At 40.7% G+C, this 22,636-nt stretch overlaps 2 protein-coding genes and 1 non-coding gene across 8 annotated transcripts in view; 2 read left to right on the top strand and 1 right to left on the bottom strand.

Moving 5' to 3' along the window:
• The first annotated feature begins 4,409 nt into the window (after positions 1 to 4,409).
• On the top strand, positions 4,410 to 15,888 carry nol11 (nucleolar protein 11). The gene is made up of 18 exons (XM_063475396.1): positions 4,410 to 4,556; positions 5,244 to 5,357; positions 5,740 to 5,796; positions 6,212 to 6,360; positions 6,465 to 6,522; positions 6,633 to 6,774; positions 7,300 to 7,506; positions 8,142 to 8,218; positions 8,675 to 8,798; positions 8,916 to 9,007; positions 9,375 to 9,440; positions 9,552 to 9,736; positions 9,982 to 10,107; positions 12,117 to 12,338; positions 12,528 to 12,606; positions 12,711 to 12,803; positions 15,136 to 15,243; positions 15,376 to 15,888. The coding sequence occupies exons 1-18, from the start codon at positions 4,410 to 4,412 to the stop codon at positions 15,487 to 15,489; spliced, it is 2,160 nt and encodes a 719-aa protein (XP_063331466.1). The 3' UTR covers positions 15,490 to 15,888.
• A 377-nt stretch (positions 15,889 to 16,265) lies between these two features.
• On the bottom strand, positions 16,266 to 16,347 carry trnas-aga (transfer RNA serine (anticodon AGA)). Its single transcript has one exon. It is a non-coding gene; the product is annotated as a tRNA-Ser (tRNA).
• Positions 16,348 to 17,396: 1,049 nt separating this feature from the next.
• LOC134629322 (nucleosome-remodeling factor subunit BPTF-like) overlaps positions 17,397 to 22,636 on the top strand; it is a 58,479-nt gene continuing 53,239 nt past the window's right edge. For all 6 annotated transcript variants that reach the window (XM_063476567.1, XM_063476565.1, XM_063476562.1 and 3 more), the window contains exons 1-2: positions 17,397 to 18,184; positions 21,670 to 22,492. In XM_063476567.1, the coding sequence (XP_063332637.1) occupies positions 17,611 to 18,184; positions 21,670 to 22,492 (1,397 nt within the window). In that variant the 5' untranslated portion in view covers positions 17,397 to 17,610. The remainder of the gene's footprint in view (positions 18,185 to 21,669; positions 22,493 to 22,636) is intronic.

Below are 22,636 nucleotides of genomic sequence, written 5' to 3'. Positions count from 1 at the left end.
TACTGCCTGCGAAACAGCTTTGTGTTTTCTTATCAAGGAAAAAATGATTTTAACAATATGTCTGTAAGATTGAGAAGACACTTTGTTTTGCTGAAAACACTGACCTCTAGCTCACAGAGAAATCGCACAGCTATATTAAGAATGCTCACCAGATTTTATGCAAGCTGTAGGGGAGCTCTGCATCAACCTTTTAAAAGGTAATATCCTTATTACAGATTGCCAGTATAAAAAAATTAAGACGATACAAGGAAAACAGACTGATGGCTAATAAATGGGATGGAGTCATAAAAAAAAAAGGTTATCTACTCAAAAGGGTGGTTTTCTGCTACTACTATTACTTACTACGGTGTTACCTATCATGGTGGCAATATGTGCAATTCGTAATAATAATCTGTTTCTATATATGTATTATCATAATAACAATAAAAATGCACAAAATGTATTTGATCTCTCCTGAACAAATCAAACGGCTACATGAAATGAATCTAAATTCAGGACAGACAAGAAGAAAGTTGAAAATGATCTGGATTATCAGACTCAAAAGGCTACAGTGGCTGGAATGATGATGGTGAATGAATCTATAAAGACAACCCTGTCACAGTGTGAAAAGGGACTACAAGTGTACACGCTGTCCGTGCTTATTTTCTTTTTTATTGTAGAGACACACTACTGACAGTTTCTTTCTCCACTTTGGTTGAGCACCCACGCGTGACACTCTGACACTCTTCTCCCACACTCTGCTCCGGCCTCACTAAATCATAAAGGAAGAGAGAGAGCTCATTAACGAAAGAGCACACACCTGTCCCACCAACCTCCCAAGCACTGCCCCTTGAGCTCACTGCACCACCGCACCACCCCCACTGAGGCCAGGGAGGCATCCAGCCACACATACCCTCCCCCCTCCCTTGAGCAGGAGAGGAAATCGACCACAGGCATCTGCGTCCCCGGCCTACGTACCACCTTGAACTTAAAGGGCTGCAAAGCCAGATACCACCGAGTGATCTGGGCGTTGGGATCCTTCATGCGGTGGAACCACTGTAGTGGGGTGTGGTCCGAGCAGAGGGTGAATGAACGTCCCAGGAGGTAATAACAAAGGGAGTTGACCAACCACCAGATCGCAAGGCACTCCTTATCCATGGTGCTGTATTTTCACTCACTTTCTGTCAACTTCCAGCTGATGTAGTATTTGGCACCTCCGGTCTCAACTCATCTGTTTCCCACACTAGGCTCACCAGAGAAGCGGTTTCAGCCTCACTCCATGCTTTAAGGAGGTTTAGGTGATATATCTGTGTGACCATACAACTTCTTAGTCTACACCCCCCCACTTGCCGCGTGATCACTAAGCGCCCTTGCCACTTGGCCAGTAACTCTGAGCTAGAAGAAGTGAGTAATACAGGCATTTTATGTCCCAGTGAAAATTGCCTGAGTCTAGGTCTCTGTTGTACATGCACTACTGATGTTCCTGGGCCTGGAGCAAATTTCCCTGTGATAGCCTCCCCAATGTGTGTAGCTCTGAGGTCCAGAAGATACAGACTTTAAAGGTCCAACATCGTCTGCGGCTTCTTGTTACTCAAAGGGTGAAAATCCCATGGAGGAGTGGGGCACCTCCCACACTGCAAACAACAGAGGGTCTAACCAGTGATCCCAATTGCACTCATCGTCATGAATTAACTTACAAGTCATGGACTTTAAAGTCTTACTGAGTCTGTCCACCAGTCCATCAGTCTGAGGGTGGTAGACACTGGTCCAAACAGCTTTAATTCCCAGTCATTTGTATAGTTCTTTTAGTGTATGAAACATGAACAATGTGCCCTGGCCAGTCAGTATCTCTTTTGGGATGCTGACTCGGGAGATGACCTGAAACAGTGCCTGCACCACACTCTTAGCAGAAATTGTGTGCAGCACCACTGCTCGGGATGGTCTGCCATTCGCCATGGTCTGGGTACAGCCCAAGTCCACCAAGGCCTGGCGTATACCCCTTTGGGACCTTACTGGTACACTGTACATCTCTCTCAGACCGAGGGAGGGTGTTGGAGGGCCAGCAACACGAAACATCTGCCCCATCTTGAACAGCAGGCTGCTGGTGGACGTGCCCAGGTTGCCCACACCTCCAACACGGCTGCCTCGGCGCTTGTTCGGCTCACGGTGAGTGAGGTGTGGTGTCTGTAGCTGCTGTGACCTGTACAAATAGAGCACAGACAAGCGGGTTAGTGGCCAACTTTGGCCACTACCCTGGAGCATCTTCCTCAGAGCTTGGACTAGTGGTTGTGGATGTCCCGCTGCTTTCCTTGGCCAGTGTTATGCCAGCATCCAGGCTGGCTGGCCAGTGAGAGTGGACTCATTCCGCGGTCTCTGTGGGGAGCCCCGCAAAGAAATGCTCCTCCACCACCAGGCATAGGCAAAAGGTCGATCCTCCGGGCCACTTTCAAACACCTTTGTCTGGCACTTAGACTGGTCCTGCAGCTGTTCCAACTGATGATATTTATTGCTGCTCAGCTTTCCAGCTGCATCCCTCCACTCTGCACACCACACAAAGCTCTTAATTCAGGTCCCGGCGTCCTACTCATATAGGGAAGGCATGATTAGATATGGTCAACAGCTTGTTCTGGTCAGCCTCCCCTACACACCCTGAAATCACTGCTCCAGCCCTCCACTGCAGCTGAGCCATGTACAAACCACATGTGACTGTCATACATATTTTATTACTTCCTTTATTGCTTCAATTGTCATAAATCATAGGCCATAACTCACTTTTTAGCATAAGGTATATCTTATCACTCTCTGATTCTACATCATTGGTAATAACTGCCTAAATCAAGGAGATTACAATAAATGCTTACACAAGCATCTGACAAAAATCAGTCATAAGATAAACTGTAGCAGTATTCAGTTTAGAAGAGCTGTAGTGCTCTGAAGTGAGACCTTCTTTAACTGACAGGACACAATTTGTGAAGCTGGGAATATTCTTCATCATGCTTGGATGTATTAAAATTAGTATTATTTGCAGATGGAACAAATATTTTTTTATTCTAGGGAAAAAGAGTCACTGGAACTGGTCACTTCAAACATGTGCAAAAAAAAGTAGTTTGGTAGGACCATATTATCATTAAATCTACACAAAACTAAAATTTGTTATTCGGTAAGAATGATGTACAAGTGCACATAGATGGTGTGGAAATTGATACATTTAATAAAAATAAATTTCTTGATGTGACAATAATTGATTAAACAGGATGAAAATACCAATAAAATATATACATAAGAATTTCAGTGCTGAGTGAAGCAAAACATATTCCAGATCACAAATCCATTCAGATTCTCTGAATACTTATGAATGTTCACTATCATTGGCTTTGGCTCCCTGTCAAACACCTCATTGAGTTTAAAATTCTATTGCTTACCTTTAAAATCATGAACAATACTGCGCCGTGCTACCTCATTGAACTCCTTAGTCCATATATCCCCAATCAGGACAATTACTCTTAGTGCAGCTTAGATCCCGGCTAAAGACCAGAGGCGACCATGCTTTTGCCCTGGCAGCCCCTATCCTCTGGAACAATCTTCCTGCTGCTATTCGCACCTCTGATTCCATCCATTTATTTAAATCACAGTTAAAAACTTTGCGTTTTCGGTTAGTTAGTGCACATTCCCTATATTTTATCCCTATGTTATTTATCTTCTCTTGATGTACCACTGTATAAATACCCCCACCTTATATTTATGAATACTCGGTGATTTTATCTTCTAAATTACGCTCTGATGTTTTATTTCTTATTTTATGTGCATTTTTTGTTTAACCAGCGTTTCTCATTTGTTAGCTTATTTGTACTCTGTTATGGTCTTATATCTGTTATGTTTTAATCTTGTTGTGAATCACTTTGGTGTACCTTCGGTTTTAAATGTGCAATATAAATAAAGTTGTATTGTATTGTATTTTATTGTAATAAATATCAACGTTGCAAAATATGTGTGCGCGTGTTTATATACAAGCACACACAAATTTGTGATAGGACATGACATAAAAAGGTCGTGATGACTGGTGAGGAGTAGGATGAGGACTTCTTTCTACTTCTTGAATTACTGTTTTCCTTATGTTTAGTTTTTGTATTATCGTAACGTGTTCAAAATAAAGCCTCATCCAATAAGTTCTATATATCTAAAATTAATCATTGGGTAAAAAAACATTAAAAGCCGAGTGTTTTCAAATGTCTCAAAACTAAAAAAAAAAAAAGTCACGTTTTTTGTTTTTGTTGTTGTTTTTTTTGTTGTTTTTTTTGGGGGGTTTTTGTTGTTTTTTGGGGGGGGGGGGGGGCAAAACAAGATCCCGCCGCAGCGACAGAAGTCTCGTGGTTCCGGTGCGCCAGTTCATCTGTATTCTCGCGAGATCCAACGAGTTCTTCTCGTCCAGCATGGCAGCGCTGTATGAAGGATACACGTTGTGTGGGCTTGTTCCAGATCAAAATCTGTCAAGTTCAGGCATTCAGGGAATCGAAGAGGAGAGAGATCGCGATCATGTCGTGGTCACGGATTCAACCAGATCAATGACTCTGTACAAGGTAACGTTTAAAATTAGCTTTCAGGAGGCTCCCCTAACCTGGGCCAGCTGATCAGTGCGACTCGTGTTAGCATCCTCCGGTTTTCTAGCCAGCAGCGTTGAAACCAGAGCGTTAGACGAAACCAAACATGCATTTAAAGCTGTCTTATATCTTATATATCTATAACTGTCTATATCTTGTGTCTTTTAGGTGAAACTCGGCAATAGATGTTATACATGGGTTTTGTAAACTTGCTATTCGAATATGACAGTCAAATGTTTGCTAAAGTTAGCTACAGACATCACAAGTCGTGTATACCTTTAAAATGTGATTTCTCTGGGGGGCAGGTTCAGCGGCTAACTCGTTGTTTAGCATGCGATAAAAAACGGCTTGACGATAAGGCTGCATGTCTTATCCTCGTTTTCTCCAACGTGAATGAGCGTGTCAAGCCTCGTTGTTTGGATAAGCTAAAAGCATTACAGTGTAGTTAAAATAGCTAAAGTTACTGCTGTGCGTGTCCTGAATAACGCAAACTGTCTATTAGATCTTTATATTTATCAAGTCTTTTGAGATCCGTTCACAGCGGTAAAAGATGTGGTTGTAGCAAACAGTCTTTACATAACTCTGCACTGCGTGTGTATGGCTAAATAGAAGCTATGTGAAACAGCACCTCTTAATTAATTATCCCTTTGTTTTATGGCCTGAAAGGTGTCAGACCAGAAGCCGCTGGGGAGCTGGACAGTGAAACAAGGACAAAAACTGACGTGCCCAGCAGTCTTCAACTCACAAACCAACGAATATGTGGCAGTAACAGACAACAAGGTAGGCTTTGGTGACTGCTTTGGTTGATGCAGTGTCTCACTGGACACTTTATTAGGTACATCTTACTAATACCAGGTCGGAGACCTTTTAGCCTTCAGCACTACTTTAATTCTTCAACAATGTGCTGAAAACATTACTTAGAGGTTTTGGTCTTTATTAACATGACAGCACAGTTCTGCAGTTTTGTTAAAGGTGCTTTATTAGATTGAGATTATTTTGTGAAGTGCCAGTGTCAGCCAACATATATGTGCATCCCTATTGTATTCTTTCAATAGGCAGTATCTGTATTTTGTATATGAGATCAGTTCAAAGATGTCTCCAGTGATCTGCGTTTTCAGAAAAATCTTTCATGTTGTAATGTTTTTGATGTTGTGTCTTTAAGGTGATAAGAATTTGGAAGGAAGATGACATACTATTGGACAAAGCCTTCAAAGCAACAGTAAGTCCGAACATATACATTGATGTGGACAGTAGACAGCCATCCTGCTTCTACCACCAAGAACAGAAATGAAGACTACAACAAAACACACAGTCCAAGCTCCAAGGGTATCTCCTCTCCGCTGGTGTAAATATTTTAGTACAGATTGTTGTAGAGTCCACTGCTCACCGTCTCCACAGCAAGATTGGTTGTACTTAAGACTTGGAAAGAACAACAAAACACATAAGAACCACTGTAGACTCGCTGATGCTGTAAAATTGCACATTGTGATTTTTTTTTTTTTAAACAAACTAGCATGTTCAATGCTACTAAAATTCTCAGTAGTATTTAGAGTAATTAACCTGAAAAGGAACCATACCAGTGTGTTACTGACAGACATGAACACTTCTGCCTTTTCCGTGTGCCTTTTCTCCAGATTTCTTCAGATGTCTGTAAGGTTCACTGTACGCATGGAGGGGAGCCTGTGGTCTTGTTTCAGAGAGGAGCTGTGAGACTGCTGGACTCTCTGCTTGCTGCTCCCCAGCAGCCCATAGAGGAGTTGCTGGCTCAAGAGGAAGCCATCAGGTCGATGTCATTTGAAAAACTTTATGATGACCTTATTCTAAAACTGTGCTTGAGTGCGACATGTTAACTTTTAAAAAAAAATTTCCCCCCTTTTTTGTCTGCAGGTGGAGCACCATCATAGTGGCAGAGACCCAGCAGTTTATCATCATCACAACTGAACAGGTAAAATACTTGATGGGCTAAAAGTTTCAAGTGGATTTAGTTTTAAGTGCTCATTGCTTTTGCAACACAGCTTGTTTTTGCCCATCATGACTGTCACTGTCTCCCCGCAGAAAGGAGAGCATTTTCTCTACCTGCAGAGACTGAATCCAAACTCTGTACAGAGGTACCGGCTTGAGAGAGAAGAGCCTGGTCTCTCCCCGCTGAGCTTCTCTGCCACTTACAGGGATAAGCACATCTGCCTCCTTTATCTCTGTAAGCCACACTTTCCTGTCAGAACATTTTGAATGTTGGTGCTTGAGGGCATATGCTATGGAATTTGGAAAAGCTAATTACTGGCACTGCAAGCCAGTTACAGGGGGTGGGGGTGTAAAAACGTACAGCTGTGTTCCTTCATCAGGGTCATCAACAATTATAAAAATGTGACTTTAAAAAAAAATGACATCCCTTAAGTAACTAAAGTTTAAACTTGTACTCAAAAGGCACCCCTAGTCCCCCTCCTCTGAACAGTACTGCTGAGCTGATTGGAGACACTTTTGAAGGATTAGCAGTTTAAAATAAGACGTGCAGTGAAGGTCCAGTACTGTGAATTGGATCCCCCATGCTGTCTCACTTCAGTTAGTTGTGAATGCACTCTTCTCCAATTGCTCACAGTTTGATAATCTGATGTAAAAAAAGTGGTGCACTCTACATGTGTGAAGCAAAATTACACAAACACACAGTTGGTGAGGTATGCAGTATGTAGTATTGCTAATGTTTAAACATTTCTCTCACATTTAGACCCTAATGGTCACCTGTACCAGAGTGTACTCTCCGTGCGGGGCCTCGGGACTGAAGAGGGGGTCCAGGCCTTACCCCTGCCCCGTAGCCTGCTGCTGGGTCTTCCTGTTGGTGATGGCCAGCTGGAGGCAGCGTCAGCCATGGCTCTGGATGAAGCTCATGTAGCTGTTGTTGGGGTTCCACATCCCTCTGCTGGAGGTGGTAAAGGTAAATGCTGTTAAATTACAATGTCTCACATAAAGATCTTTAACTCCTCTACAAGTACCATACTGTGCATGGAAAATCCTCTTGAAATTAGTCTTTTATATATAATATCAAGGCTTTCAGTAAGCCCTTGTAGGGAGTTGGCATGGAAACAGCAGCTTTATTTTTTAGTAGCACAGTTTCACATTATCATACTGATGAAATGTAGAGCTGTTATTTTCCTACCTGCTTGTCTTTTGTCTTAGTTAATCAGTTAAAAAAAAAACTTAAAACTCAACTCTGTTTGTTTAGTTTTAGCTAGTTATTTCTTCTCTTTTTGCCAAGATCACAAATAATAGTGATAGCGGTGTAAACAGCTATCACTTGATGCTATGTTGTTTTGCCCTTTGTCTTTAAGTAATTAAATATAGTAAATAATGAGTTAGCTGGCCTAAATGTGGTTTCTAGTGTCTGGATTTTATACAGTGGCTAAAAAAAAATTCTGAAGTGGTTTTGCAGGTCGAAGTTATTAGAACTTAAATGAATGCTTGGTTAACATGCTAGCTTTCTGGCCTAAAAGATATCTGTCAGATTAAAAATTAAGTATCTGATCTGGGTGTCTGTAGTTCCTGAATGTCTCTCTGCCTGTGTTATTTTAGACTTTCTTTGCATCTGGAATACCAACTTTCAGACGCTTCAGGCTGGAAAAGAGATGGCTGGAAAGATCTACGGACAGGTAGGAACGCAAACAGATTATAAAGTTTATTTATTTATTTATTGGTCCTGGTTTATGACTAGGACGAAGCAATAAATTTTAAAGCAATAATGTTACTCAGAAATTGTCACTTACATTAGTGCTAAGTCATCATTCACAATAGTAAAGCCTAATCTTTAAAAGTGACTGGATTACTTAATACTCACACGACAGCAATCACACGTGCTCAGGCTTCATTGTTATTAACTGTGGGCCAAGGTTCCCTGTCCTTCCAGCTGCTGGGTGTTGATGGAGGACTGTATGACTTTGGTAGAGCACTGTGTCTGCACTCCACTGTGACGGGGCTCACTGTCCCTTCTCACAACTTTATAGCAGTTTACAATCTTAAAACCAATGTATTAGACACAAATATGTAGCAACAGTTTTGAACTATGTCTGCATCATCTTTGTGTTGATTTTATTGTCTCTCTCATACAGCTTTGGAGTTATTCCAACAAGGTATTTATTCCACATGGGAAAACCCTCTCCATTATACCCTTCGAGTGCCCCAAATCTTCCCTTGCCTCTGCCCTGGGAAAATTAAAACATACAAAGACTGAAGGTGAGCCGAATCAAACATGTCATACTCTCGCTCGAATCAAAATTATATCTCTGATTCCCATTTTTACATGAGAAATTGTGTTCACTCAGTACTCTTTTGTTTGTTTTTTAATCACAGAGTCGAAGACTCCGAATTCCGTGCCGTCTTGGAATAACATTCTTCACGGTGAAAAAGCTCAGCCCTCAAAATCTGCAGAAACGAGGAGGACGGTAAGTTGGATAAGTGTTTTTGCGAATTGTGAGTTCATCATTGTCCACACTCTTGCCTATACGAACGGCTTATGACAGAAGCCTTAACATTGTTCCCGTTTGTAAAACCTTTATATAAAAGAGTTATATAATATGATAATGGAAACATGTTTCTTTGTCGTTCTATTTAAATCTCTAATGACATTAAAAGAAAAAATAATGTTGCATAACATTTGGAATTACTGAAATAAGGTACTCTAAATAGTAAGAAGAAATATTACTAACTATTGAAAAAATATTATAGTAATATTTATTTATTAAACTTGTCTGTGAGACACCACTGTTGTGTGGTAGATCCTTAATTTGATTCTTCTGTTTTTCCATACAGAGAACGACCCGTAAGTCCCAGTCAACAACTAATTTAACAACTGACCGAGTATTAGAGCTCATCAAGGTAAAAACGTGACTTATTTTTATAACACAGCTTTCGTTCTGTATGCTTCAGCGCAACAGAATTATACCAAACAATTATGAATTTAAAAAATATATTTATTTTCCCTCTTAGACAGCACCAGTGGAAGAGATCCAGAAAGAGGTGGAGGGGTTCCTGACCAGGGCAGAGTTCCAGGACCTGCAGCCCTCAGTGGGACAGCTTGCATTAACCCTCGTGTCCCGGAGTCTTGCCGATCCAGCCTTCTACTCTTCTAGCACGCTGGCACAGCTGGTTCACACTCGGTGCCTTTGCCACAGGTATGTATGGCAAGTGAGATAAGGTAGATGGAAAAAATATTGACTCTCAAAACTCTTTTAGTGTGTAGAATTTATTTTATATTCTTTTAATGTAATTTACATTTTTAATAAGGTACCATAAAATAGGTTTGCATTCTAATGTGGGAAACATGAAGGAAACCCCAAACTGTTTTCTTGCATACAGATAGAAATATTCAACGAGTGAGCAATTGAATATAACTATGTGCCATCATCGCATTCAACAGTGTGTGTCCTGACCTTGTGCTCCTGGCCCTTGAGAAGAAGGATTACTTCCTGTGTCAGCTCTGCTTGCAGTTCTTCCCTGACATTCCTGAAGCTGTTACCTGTGCCTGCCTGAAGGCGTTCATCAGGTAAGACGGGCTGTTTTTAACTGTGCAACAACTTGTGTACAAATTTCAACTTATGGACAGTAAGTGATCTGCCAGTGTCCTTTGCATGCTAACGGTATTCTTACTTTTGGTATGCATACAGTTGCAGTAGTATTTTAAACTGGACTTCCATGCTTGTCCTTATCTCTGCCACATATACATTCACTGGACACACTGTTAAGTATACCAGTGTAGTACCAGGAACCCCCTTTTGCCTTCAGAACTGCCTTAATTCTTTGTGGCGCAGATTCAAAAAGGTCCTGGAAATATTCCTTTGAGAGTTTGGTCTGTATTGGCATAAGAGGATCACACAGTTGCTGCAGATTTGTTGGCTGTACATCCATTCTGTCTCTCTACATGCCAAAGGTGCTCTATTGGGTTGAGCTGTGGTTACTGTGGAGCCCATTGGTGTACAGTAAACTTACTGTCATGTTAAAGAAACCAATTTGAGATGATTTGAGCTTTTTGCCATAGAATCCATTAGAGCAGGGCGATATGACCAAAAATATTTATCACGATATACATTTGAAAATTTGTGATAACGATATAATTGACGATATAATTGACACTAGATAAAATACTTTACAACTCCACAACTTTATTAGTGCAAAAAAACCCCATCAATGTATTTTCACTTAAACAAGCAGCTGTTTTTTATGTCCATTAAAGTTATATAAAAATTTTACAGTGCAAATACAAATTCCTTGCTGACAGTTTAATCAAAAGGCATTTCCAGTGGAAACTGGCCGACATATCCTCAGCATAACCATGTATAATATCCACCAAACTTAAAAAGAGGTTATACACACACAATATGGTAATATTATGTTGAAGCACAGTACGTATCACTCCGCAAGGCTCCTGCCTACGATAGCCGCAATGCTCCGACAGTCCATCAAGCGGTGCAGCTTCGTAGCTTAGCAAAGTCGTACTAAAACATTTGACAGATTTTCGAGCGCCGTGTACCACATAAAATCGTTTCAAGGTCAGTAAACACAACCAGAATTCATACATAAGGCACACGGAGTTATAAGGGGCACTGTCGATTTTCAGAAAAATCAAAGGATTGATTTTAAGTGTGCCGTATTTTCCAAAAAACACGGTAATAACCACGACCCGATAGCATGCTCTACCAAAAATAGTGCTTTGTTGAGTATCTGACGGACGAAAGCTAAACCAGTTTCACACCACTGAAGTTGCAGCATTTTGAAAAACCAATTCTGGTTTCATTCAACGATCCGCTTTCGCCCTTTTTCAGCCATGTGCGTATGAAAACAAAGGCACTGCGCATGCGCGTTTGACCCATATTCTATCGCGATATTTCATTTTCTTATCGTTGCCCAACATTATACCGGTATTACCGTGAACGGTATGATATGGCCCAGCCCTAGAAATCATCTTCATATGCGCATTTCAAAACAAACCCAGATAACAGATATATAGTGAAGTAATAAATGCATAACAAAAAATCCACACGGCATTGTTTGTAACAGCAAAGCTATGATTTCCTCATTCTGATCTGATGACCTGCTTCATTTGAACTTTAGCAAGTCTTCTTGACCATGTATGTTTGCCTAAATATAATGAGCAGCTGCCAAGTGATTGGCTGTTTAGACGTATGGAAGTGGCTGGTGAGTGTATCTGAAATGCAGGTGACCCTAACATGGCCATCTCAGCCACACAGCTCTCATTAAAAGCAGAGAAACTCCACCCACCTGACATTCAAGCCTGCTTGTGAGATGCAATGAGTCTGAAGAAAGTAGCCTCAAAGGGCGAGGAGTTAAAATGGCTCGTTTCAGAACGCTGCGGCTAAGCATAAGATAAATGATTATTATGAACTGTGAATCATGCAGAGCTACCCTAGTGGAGTACGAGAATCAAAACTTAGAGATGGGAATTGGGATTATAGGTTCCCTTTAATAATCTGATTCTTGGCCTGACATAGCATTATGTTCTGTAAATACAAGTTGTTTTTGTTCTGTTTCATGCAGTATGCCAGATGTTGATGCAGAGAAGGTGAGCCTGGAGCCTGACAGCGTCACGTTCATGGAAAGCCTAATCAAGAGAGATCGTGCAGAGGCTGGCTTGCAGAATGGTTTTAGCCCCACTTCGTCAGTCGTCAATGACCGTCAGACCAGAGCTGAAGACGAGAAGAAGGCCTCAGCTCCTTCACAACTCATTTGTCCAGTGGGATTACACAAGGCTGTTCTAATGTATCCTCCCAGCACTCAGACATCATCACCATTCTGTTCTGTTGTCCTCACAGCTTCTTGCATTCAGCTTAAATATCCGACAGGCTTTGTTGTTAGTTAAGCTGCAGTTTTGCAAAGTGGTTGTGTAATAATTTAAATGTAAAATGCATGAAAATATAAAAGTATTGGGTCTTAACTGGAGCTGCATAGAAATGAGATCTTGCAGACGCCGTACAGTGACACCTTTCTCCTCCCACACCTAAAAGATCTTTCCTCTCAACATGTCGTGGTAAGTAACTGCTATCAAATTATTCCACTTCTCTAAAATAAACTAGACAGCGCTTTAATCCCAAACAACTCTGATATTTGCCATTTTCTTTTTCTTCCAATCAGCTTTTCCTTCAGTACCTGCAGTTTTTATACCTAAAATATTCCCAGGATGCTTTCCCACAGATGGAGGGATTAAGATCACCAAGTCTGAGTCAGGTTTGTATCTGTGTCCAAATAACCAATTAGGATGGCTTTGCTTTACATGCAGTCTTCCAAGTTACAGTTTATTGAACACTTGAAGTAAGCACTCAGTGCACTCTAAAAATTATTAATTAATTAAAAATTTAGCAACTTGTGGAACCTCCATTGGAAGGAGATGTTTCATGGAGCACTTTACAGCACAAGCACGAGGAGGAAATTTGGATCGTTCCTGCCTACAAAATCATTTCAGTTCATCAATATTTTTTGGGCGATTTAAATGAAAAGCTCCTTTCAGGCCATCCCACAAATGTCTAGTTGGCATTTGTGAAACTTTCCAAACTTTATTTCTTCATTTAATTGTGTGATTAGACATCTTTGTCTTGGCTTAAGGGGCTAAAACGTTTATCTTAATGACGAGGTGTTGACCCATTGCTTGGCATGATCCATTCTTTAAAAAACGCATGATTAGTTGATTAAATTAAATTTAAGCAGTAATGGGCAGAATGGAAAAATAAGTACTCTTTTGTGAGTCAGTTGGGGGGGAAATTTTTTGTGTTATTGATTTAAGTGGGAAATGTGAGCAAACCTGCAATGAGATCAGCCTCAAACATTATCACTTCACAATCTAACCCGCAGCGTTTGGAGAATATTTCTCCTGGCTCATTTGCCTCGGATGTCGGAGCTAGGAGTGATGCCACTCATGATATGAGTGCATTCAAACAGTCTAGTTGTAAACGCAAGAAAAAATACAATTTGTTCAGTTGCTTAGCAAGGCAGGGCCCTTCATGCATCACTAGCACTATAGTGCAATGTTTGTTTTTTTGCATTTAAAAACACAGCTTTAGCACGTACATGGATGGAGCCCAGTCTGTGTATATGGCTCGTTTAGCAAGTCACAAATGACAACAGCAGGAGTGCAGATTGTTTCACAGTTTTACAATTTCTTTTGCTTGCACCACTGCCGTCTTGATTTGGGGTTGGTGGGGCTGCTCTGACTTGCGGGGGCATTGCAGTTGAAACTTTCTACCACAAACTCATGTTCTATAAATGGACTGCATCGTAGTTGTTGAAGTATAGAAGTGAAGTGAATTGAGCCTTGGTGTTGCAGTTGAGAAATAGCAGTTCTAACGGTGGCAGATTTAAATATGTCGGTCAACTATAATCCCACAATTATATTTAGGGTTTATAAAGACAGCTGTCTCTCCAGCCTTATCTCCATCTACCTGTCTCCATCTGTGGACTATAGAAAAATGAAAAATGAAAGAGGTCAGATATTTTCTTGCATGAGTGAATCAGTCAGCGCACCTTAAATATTGGTGCAACAGCTTTGACAAATCAGCTTGTCTGAATAATTTAAATAGTGATACTTTGATACTTTGAGTTTAAAAAGATGAACTGGATTGCATGAAATCTGTGTATTCCCTCTCTTGATGGGTGAAACAGGTGATGGTGTAGAGTTGTTCAGGGTCTTTGGCATTTTCTCCTCTACTTAAGAAACCCAGGAGCCTCTAAGTGCCTGTGAATAACCTTTGTTTTTACCAGCCTTTAGTCCTAACCTCAAAGGGAAATGATTAAAAATCATAATAAATGTAATAATTTTCCTATAAATGTGTCACTGAGAGCAACTGTTAGTACTTAGACACATCTTTGGAAAATATTTATGGCTCGCTCCTAATGTTTCTCTAAAGCTTCTTCCAAGGCCCTGTAAAAGTTGTTGTAATAAAGGTATTGTTCCCACCAACCACCCTTTACATAGTTTTTAAAGAAATCATTAGCACAGAGGTTCAGTTAGGTTTTCCAACCTGTAGTGTGGATGATTATTTGAATAAAGATGTGAAAAATTGGACTGTTATTGGTTTAGTCAGATTGAGGTTGCTTATAAATACGACTTAGATGAAGCTCAGACTGCATTTTATTAGAACTCAACACATAAAAAACAATAATGCCAGGGTTCCTTGCAGCTGTGTCAGTGCAGCTATTATCTGTACGCCAAGAAATATTAAGTGACAGAAAAAAACATTTTATCAACCATGCTGACAGATTTTCCTGTATAGATTCTGTGGATGGCAGACCTGTTTTCACCTGGGTGTGGGTTAGTTCTCCCACAGCACATACATGCAGTGTAAACTTTTACAAGAGATTAAAAGAAATGCAATCACTGGAGACGCACGATTTTTATTGCGCTTGTAATTATGTATGCCTGAATAATAAAAATACTTTACTGGAGTTTGGCACAAAATTGTTGTACACAAATTATTGAATGCAACAAATCCGGTTTTCCTGTTGGAGCAAAACAAGAAAAAAAGAAAAAGAAATGCTCACTGTGCGTTGCTTTGTTTGATTGTAGATCATGGATTGGGTGTGTTTGCTGTTGGATGCTCATTTTACGGTGCTAGTAATGACTCCAGAAGCTAAAGGCTTGCTGCTGAACCTCCACAGCTTTGTTAAATCTCAGGTAACAAACAGTTATTCCTTTTATCTGCTCAGTAATCAGCTGCATGTTAATTTTAATAATACCTATTTTGTGTGTCAGCATTGTGCTTATTACTGCAAGCTTATTTTAAAAAATGCTTTCTTGTATCCTCAGGTGAAACTGGTTTCTGAGCTTGGAAAGATTGAGGGAAGCCTTCAAGAACTCCATAAAATGAAGGCGAAGGAGAGCATCGGACAGTACTCCATTGAAATCATTGAGCTGTTTTAGAATGTGTACAAAATAATTTTAATCATTCATAACACCATCTTCTTCCAACCTTTTAGCTAAAATGATTTCACGGTTATTATTCTTGAGTGCTTTTTTTTGCCACAGACGTTTGCTATCCAGATGTGTAGGCCTTGAAAAATTTGCGTCTCTCTTTTAACCATGTTTTAAATTTGTTTAAGTCGTCAAAATATTTGACAATTCGCTTAATTTCTGGTTTTGTGAAAGTTTAATGCAGAAGCCACCTCATGCAACAGTATGGTGTGAGATTGTAATGTTAATATTGGGGCTTTGCTTTTAGAACTGTGAGAGTTGATGACTTATTTTTGTATGTGTCATTACACAGCTGAGAACTGTTGTGAAAACCTTTTATGTTTAATATTAAAAAAGATGATGAACACATGTTAATTCATTTGTCTTTATTTTTATTAAAAGCTGCTGTCAGATATCAGCTTAATTAAAAAGTTTTAAGTTTAAAAGTTTGTAGTGTTCATTTTGACTAAGATTAAAATATCACTTTCATTAAGTGTACTAAAATGTATAAAAAATATATAATGTACTGTATGTGGAAGTAGGTGAAAAGAAAACTGTTATGGCTGTTACTGAGCAAGATTTTGAGTGAACCTCCAGATGAATTTTAGTTTTCTTCCATCAACGAATGTGGTGCTAAAAAAAATAAAGATGAATAAATCTAGACGAGGGCAGTCGATTGGCGTTTCCATTATTTCCCGCCAATAATCAACGCAAACTTATCTTCGTGGTGAAAGAAAAGAATGATTCGTTGTCGGCAGGATTCGAACCTGCGCGGGGAGACCCCAATGGATTTCTAGTCCATCGCCTTAACCACTCGGCCACGACAACCGTTGCTCACACTGGTCTATTAGAAGTAATATGATACTACACAACCACATATCTATTGCCTAGTTGAGTTTTGTATTACAGGATAATATGAGGTAAAAAAGACACTTTTCTGTATGTTTAGCCGTTCTCCGGTAAGGTTATGTTCCGTCTGCTGGTGAAGTAGCAATCCAAAGTGACAGAAAATACGGACAGAAAAGATTAAAAAATCAAGTTAACCTATACAAGTTGTAAAGTCAACCCAGAGGGTAACAAGTTACAACTATTACGCTGTACATACTGTACATACTTTAAAGGCTAATAAGCACTACTACTCTTTAAGTTAACTGACTACATTGGGAAACAATGAGTAACGATTTTAAAGTTATATAATATACATCCGTATCTTAAATAAATTGCAGCTGCTCTCACACATTCGCGGTATTTTCAAAGTGATTAGTGTGTGGTATTAACTTTAATGAGCGCTTATTTGTGTCCATGTAACAGAGCTTAATGTCGGACGCATTATCTTCTCGCCTCGCTTTGCGGTGACGACGATGGCGACAGGGCCGAAAATGAATTATTGTGTTTTACTGAATGCACTCAACCCACCTGAAATTAAAACCACACAACAGAAGCACCAAACACTAATAAAGTACTATTGACGGACAGCTTTTGCATGGATAACCAATTTTATGAACTAGCACGGCAATTGCGTCTATTGTGGAATAGTGAGTCACGTGATCTCGAATGGACTCAGGCCTGCTAAGATCAAGTTCGAGAATGACGCTAGCACTTCCGTGTATGCTACAGCGACGTCCTTAAAGCCAAATCGCTTAAATCTCTTTTTTTTAATGTATGACCTCCCACTGTGGCATTAAAAATAATATTCTGCATTTTAAACGTCTGCTCTGCTCTGTTCAACTGGGCATATAGTCAGTGTTTTGATTTTTTAGCTTTTAGTTGCTTTTATTTTGAAGGAGCTAGCGCTCTACGTCTGCTTTGAGCCACTGTTAACCTGAGTTTTAGCTTGACGCAGTTTTGGGGCCTGCTGTGTTTTCAACGGAGGGAGAGTGGTGAAGAAAAATGGCGTCTGCAGGCGACCCAGAGCGGGACACCGGCCATTCAGTTTGAGCTTTCCGCTCAGAAATAGAGACTGGGGGTTGGTGGGGACCTATCTGGAACCGTCGCCAGATCTATTGGCTTTTTCTTCCCCGTTTTTCTCCGGTGTGCGTCGCTCGTTCAAGCAGCGAGATTGAAGCGGAACAGAAGATACTCTCTCCCACAATGAGAGGGAGAAGAGGAAGGCCGCCCAAACAAGCAGCAGTGATGCGGGAAGGTTCACCCGGGCCAGTCCGTGGCTCTCGAGGCGGCAGGAGTAGAGGGATGCGTGGACGGGGAAGGGGCAGAGGAAGGGGTCGGGGACGGGGTGCAAGTGGCGGCGTTTGCGGCACTGGCTCTGTGGAGGTAGATACAGAAATCTCCGGTCGAGAGAACTTTCATTCGTCCCGGGGCCGCAGGAAAGTTGGAGCCTCCACCACCGCCGCTACCGCTGCATCGCGGGGCAGAGGAGGCAGAGGGAGAGGCAGGGGGTCTAGAGGCGGCCGCGGCAGTAGAGGCGGAGTGAGGCGGCCTCAAACCAAGGTGGTCTACGACGACAACAGCGACGAGGAGGATGATAATTTAAGCTACAGATCAGACGAAGATGAACTCCTGAACGACAACCCTTCGTCGGATCTTGAAGAAGAGGAGGCCTTGGGAAACGACTCTGACTATGTGGAGGAACTACCAGATGATGATGATGCCAGCTACTGTACCGAGAGTAGTTTTAGAAGCCACAGCACACTCGGGAGCACCCCAGGTAAGTTCGTTTGCAGGTGCACGCACTTTAGGAAACCGGGTTTTGCAGTACTTAAAGTGTGCATTATATTTTTAGCTCAGTACAGAAACCAAGCCGCATTGTTCAAAATGGAGCTTGCACTCAGAAACAGGCCTTTGTTTACCCCGTGCTCCTGGTCGCTGGTTTGCAGATCTGCTCCACGCTTTAACCGGCTCTTGTGCTTTTGACTTTTGAAGGATCAGCACATTTCTGTTATTAATTTGTAATTAAGATTTTTTTTTGTTCGTGCTCTCGTGCACGGTATTACCACGCGCGCTGCCTTGGATTTCTTTTCATACGCACCGAGAAATAGGATGCACGAAAAGCTTTTGTTACTTTATATTCATTCATTCACCTTTTCAAAAAAAAATGTGTGCATAGTAATGAAAGTTTGTACAAAGTGAGACGCTGTAGCTAAACACGTGTTTTGTAAATATTGTCTCCAGTTTGTAGCGGATTTATCGGTCATTGTTGTGCTTTTTCCACGTAAAGTGCAGTAAGTGTTAGTAGTAAAAGAGCAGTTTAAAGATTTTTATGCACAGTCAGTAGACCTTACTTAGGCTTTTTACAGGGCATTTCCAGAAGACGTATTTTCGTTCATATTGCTGCCAAATGAGTTTGACAGGCGTTTGTTTTGAAGAGAACCGCTCTTTCTTTCACTTGTTGCAAACAGCAGCTCATTACGTAGTCGACGTTACCATAGTAACCACTCATGTTTATCAATTAAGGGCTTTGAATTCATCTCTTTTCCACTTAATGATCACTTTAATAAAGTTGTGCGCGCAAAAATTAGTTGACACTCCTGTTATGCAATTCAATGCATTAGAAACAGTATGCCAACTACTGGAAGTAATTCTAGATAGGATTAGGAGGACTCAGGAGTGCATTCCATTATGTCCAACAGCACAAGCTTGTGCTTATGCAGATCTCTGAAAATAAATAATAGAATTTAGATTTTATTCTTTTACATATAAATATTTTTTCCACTTTTGTCTGCAGTGGTCAGGATTCATTTTTCAAAGGATACACCCATAATTTTCGACTTTCTATTAATCTGTTTACTTTTGCTATAGATGTGTGAACATGGCAGCATTGTGTGCCTACCGTGAATGTTTCAAAGGACTAATAGCAACAGACAAGCATCATTCAGTCCACTGGCTGACACATATTGTAAATTCAAACACATTGCACATGCCAGTCCACCATTTGTGGACTCAATCCCTGTGTTTGATGCTCAGTTAAAACCTGCCTGCCCTTGTTGAACCATTTAATTGTTTTATTGCTGTAGTCTCTGTTTACCCATCACCTCTAAACCACAGTACAATATCAGGCCAACCATACATACAGCTGCTAAAAAGTGACTAGCTCACTTACACTGATTGTACAGTATGACAGGCAATGCTGATAACCGAGTTATTTATTTGGGTTTTGAAAGAAAACCTCATGTCAAACTTAAGAGCCTGTGAGATCTGCACACACTATTGTGTATTCATGTAATGCAAATGTTATAAAAACAGTGTACTTAAAGTAATACTACACTGATTATAAATATTTAATACATCCAGTGGGATAAAAACAATGACTTGCAAATAATTTAAAGCCTACATATAAAAAAATAGTCTTAAAAAATCATATTATACTTGCCTATTTTTAATCACATTTGAAAGGCGGAAGTTGGGGCAAAGAAAGACTGGAAAATGCCTGGAGGAAAAAGGAGTTTGTAGAACATCTCACAACTAATGATGTTAATGTTTGTAACATGGGTGGGTATAAAGCATCCCAGGGAAACTGAGTCTTTGCTGATTAAATATAGGGAGGGTTTGAACACTCTGCAAGAGTGTATGGACAAAATAGTAAAGAATTTGTGCATAATTAAATTCAAATACTCGAGGAATCTGGTGAAATCTCTATATGCCGTGGATGAGGCTAAAAAGCAATAGGAGTGGCCATGACGGCGAAATGCATTTTTAAACAAACCAGAAAAACAGACGATTTTAGTGTAGAAATGATTGAATGGTCTCAGAAACACTTGTGAACATCAGTGTGATCTTGAACATAGTTTGTCACTGGAGCCACAAAAGTTAAAACTCTACTATGTAAAGAAGGAAAAAAACCCAACCCTTAATAACAAGATCCTGACCTGAACTCATTTAAGAGTGAGGTGAAGTGGAAAACGGGTTTGATCTGTCAAAATCTGAATTTCTTCATAGGAAATCATGACTAAAGAATTGGGGAATTATCAAGTTTGTTATTAGTGCGCAGTGCAAATGTTCATCCATCCATCCAACCATCTTTCTATGCCTTTGTCTGTCATCTGTCTAACTATCTATCTATTACTAGAAGGCAGCACCGAAAAACCTGCTACAGTCTGGGTCTGTCACCAAATAAGAGGAGCTTTATGAGATGAAAAAAGCAACAAAGGAGCAGCTTAACTCTTATGTATATGCAGCAAAGTGGAAAAGTATTTGGCTTCCAAAACTACAACAGTCTGTCTCCCCAGTTCCCCAAACACTCACCACATGCCGTTAAAAGAAGAGGTGATACAATCCTTTGGGAAACAGGCCCGTGTGCCGACTTTGTTGAAATGCAGACTTAAAAATTTAAACGAGTATATTTTTAAAATGATAAAGAAAAAATACACATTGTCAGCTATATATTTGTATTAGTGCTACATTCAAACAAATATAGATTTTTTAAAATATGTTTAAATCCTACATCCTGCTTTTTCTTACATTTTACACAGTGTCATGTTTATTTAGTTATTCATTCAGACGGTCTGTAGACAGATTGTCCAGAATGAATACCCAGGTTTAGTACATGCAGCTTATGCTGCAACACCTGCACAGATTTCCTCAACAGTAATAAAAGCAGGCTTATAAATCAACTTGGAGCATTTAGTGTGTTTATCCTAAGACAAGGATATTTTTGTCAGCCTTTAAGATCACTTCCCCAGCTCTTCACACTTGGTTACAAACAGCCCAGCTCACATCGGTACTAGCTCGTGATTCCTCAAAATTCCTCACTTCTCCTGTTTCTATTTGTAAGGGGAGGGTGCAAAGTTCTATTACTGTTGTGTTATTGCATCCGTTTTTTTATTAGAGCAGATTATTGGGCTTGGAGCTCGCCAATTGCACTCATAGCACTTAAAAGATGCTTCTTGTGGGTTCTCCTGTAGCTGAAATTATAAGAAGGAATCTCCACAGATTGCTCTGGGTTTGCCAAGGGCATCTCTCTGTGGCTGTGTTACTGCAGACAGTTTATTCTTGCAAAATCACAGAGCAAAGTCAATAAGACCTTAAGGGTGTTGCTACATTAAGGTATAAGGATGTAATGACTAATGGTAAACTGCATACAGTGTAGCTCGTTACAGTTTGGTGTCTTGTTTGTCTGTAATGGGTTTTTTGTGATTTTGGCTTTTTCGCCACATCTCTCATCTCTCCTGACTTTTTTCCTTTTTTCTTGCATAGGCCGGAAAAAGACTCGGACACTGCATCCACGGTCACCTATTCATGAGGCAAAGGACATTCCTTCCTTGGAGCTTCCCAAGTCCTCTGAGGACCTCCTTGTTCCTACCTCACAGCTCCTCAACGTGTCTGCCGTCTACGAGGTGCTCCGCAACTTTGGCACAGTTTTACGGCTCTCTCCGTTCCGTTTTGAGGATTTCTGTGCAGCTTTGGCCAGCCAAGAGCAATGCACGCTGTTGGCAGAGACCCACGTCTCCTTGCTCAAAGCTATTCTCAGAGAAGAGGACACTTCTAACACCACATTTGGTCCCACTGACGTGAAGGACTCCGTTAACTCCACTCTGTATTTTGTGGATGGTATGACTTGGCCGGAGGTGGTGCGGGCGTACTGTGAGAGTGACCCAGAGTACCGGCACATTTTACCTTTCCAGGAAAATGAGGATTACCCTTACGGACCATTGGATAACAAAATTAAAGTTCTTCAGTTTTTGGTGGACCAGTTCCTGGCAACCAACATTGCCCGAGAGGAGCTTATGTCAGAGGGGGTGGTAGCGTACGATGACCACTGCAGGGTGTGCCATCGTCTTGGCGACCTGCTGTGCTGTGAGACATGTTCAGCTGTATACCATCTGGAGTGTGTAAAGCCGCCACTGCAGGAAGTACCAGAGGATGAGTGGCAGTGCGAGGTGTGTGTGGCACACAAGGTACCCGGTGTGGCGGACAGCATCCCAGAAGTGCAGAAGAGCAGACCATTTATTCGTCAACTACCGATTGGCTACGACCGACACCACCGTAAATACTGGTTTTTGAATCGCCGCGTTATCGTGTAAGTTCACATTGTTTCATGTTATGTTGTTGCACAGGATTGAACAGTGACACGTGGCTTCATTTGTAAGCTGATGTACGTTGATAATATGAAATTTATTTCTTTAGTTATTTCTCAAAGTTTCCAAAAGACACAGCAGTTTTG

The sequence above is a fragment of the Pelmatolapia mariae genome, linkage group LG6 (assembly GCF_036321145.2).
Source record: "Pelmatolapia mariae isolate MD_Pm_ZW linkage group LG6, Pm_UMD_F_2, whole genome shotgun sequence".
NCBI classification, from domain to species: domain Eukaryota; kingdom Metazoa; phylum Chordata; class Actinopteri; order Cichliformes; family Cichlidae; genus Pelmatolapia; species Pelmatolapia mariae.
The sequence above is the reverse complement of the archived record's forward strand: the minus strand, read 5'-3'. Positions and strand labels throughout refer to the sequence as shown.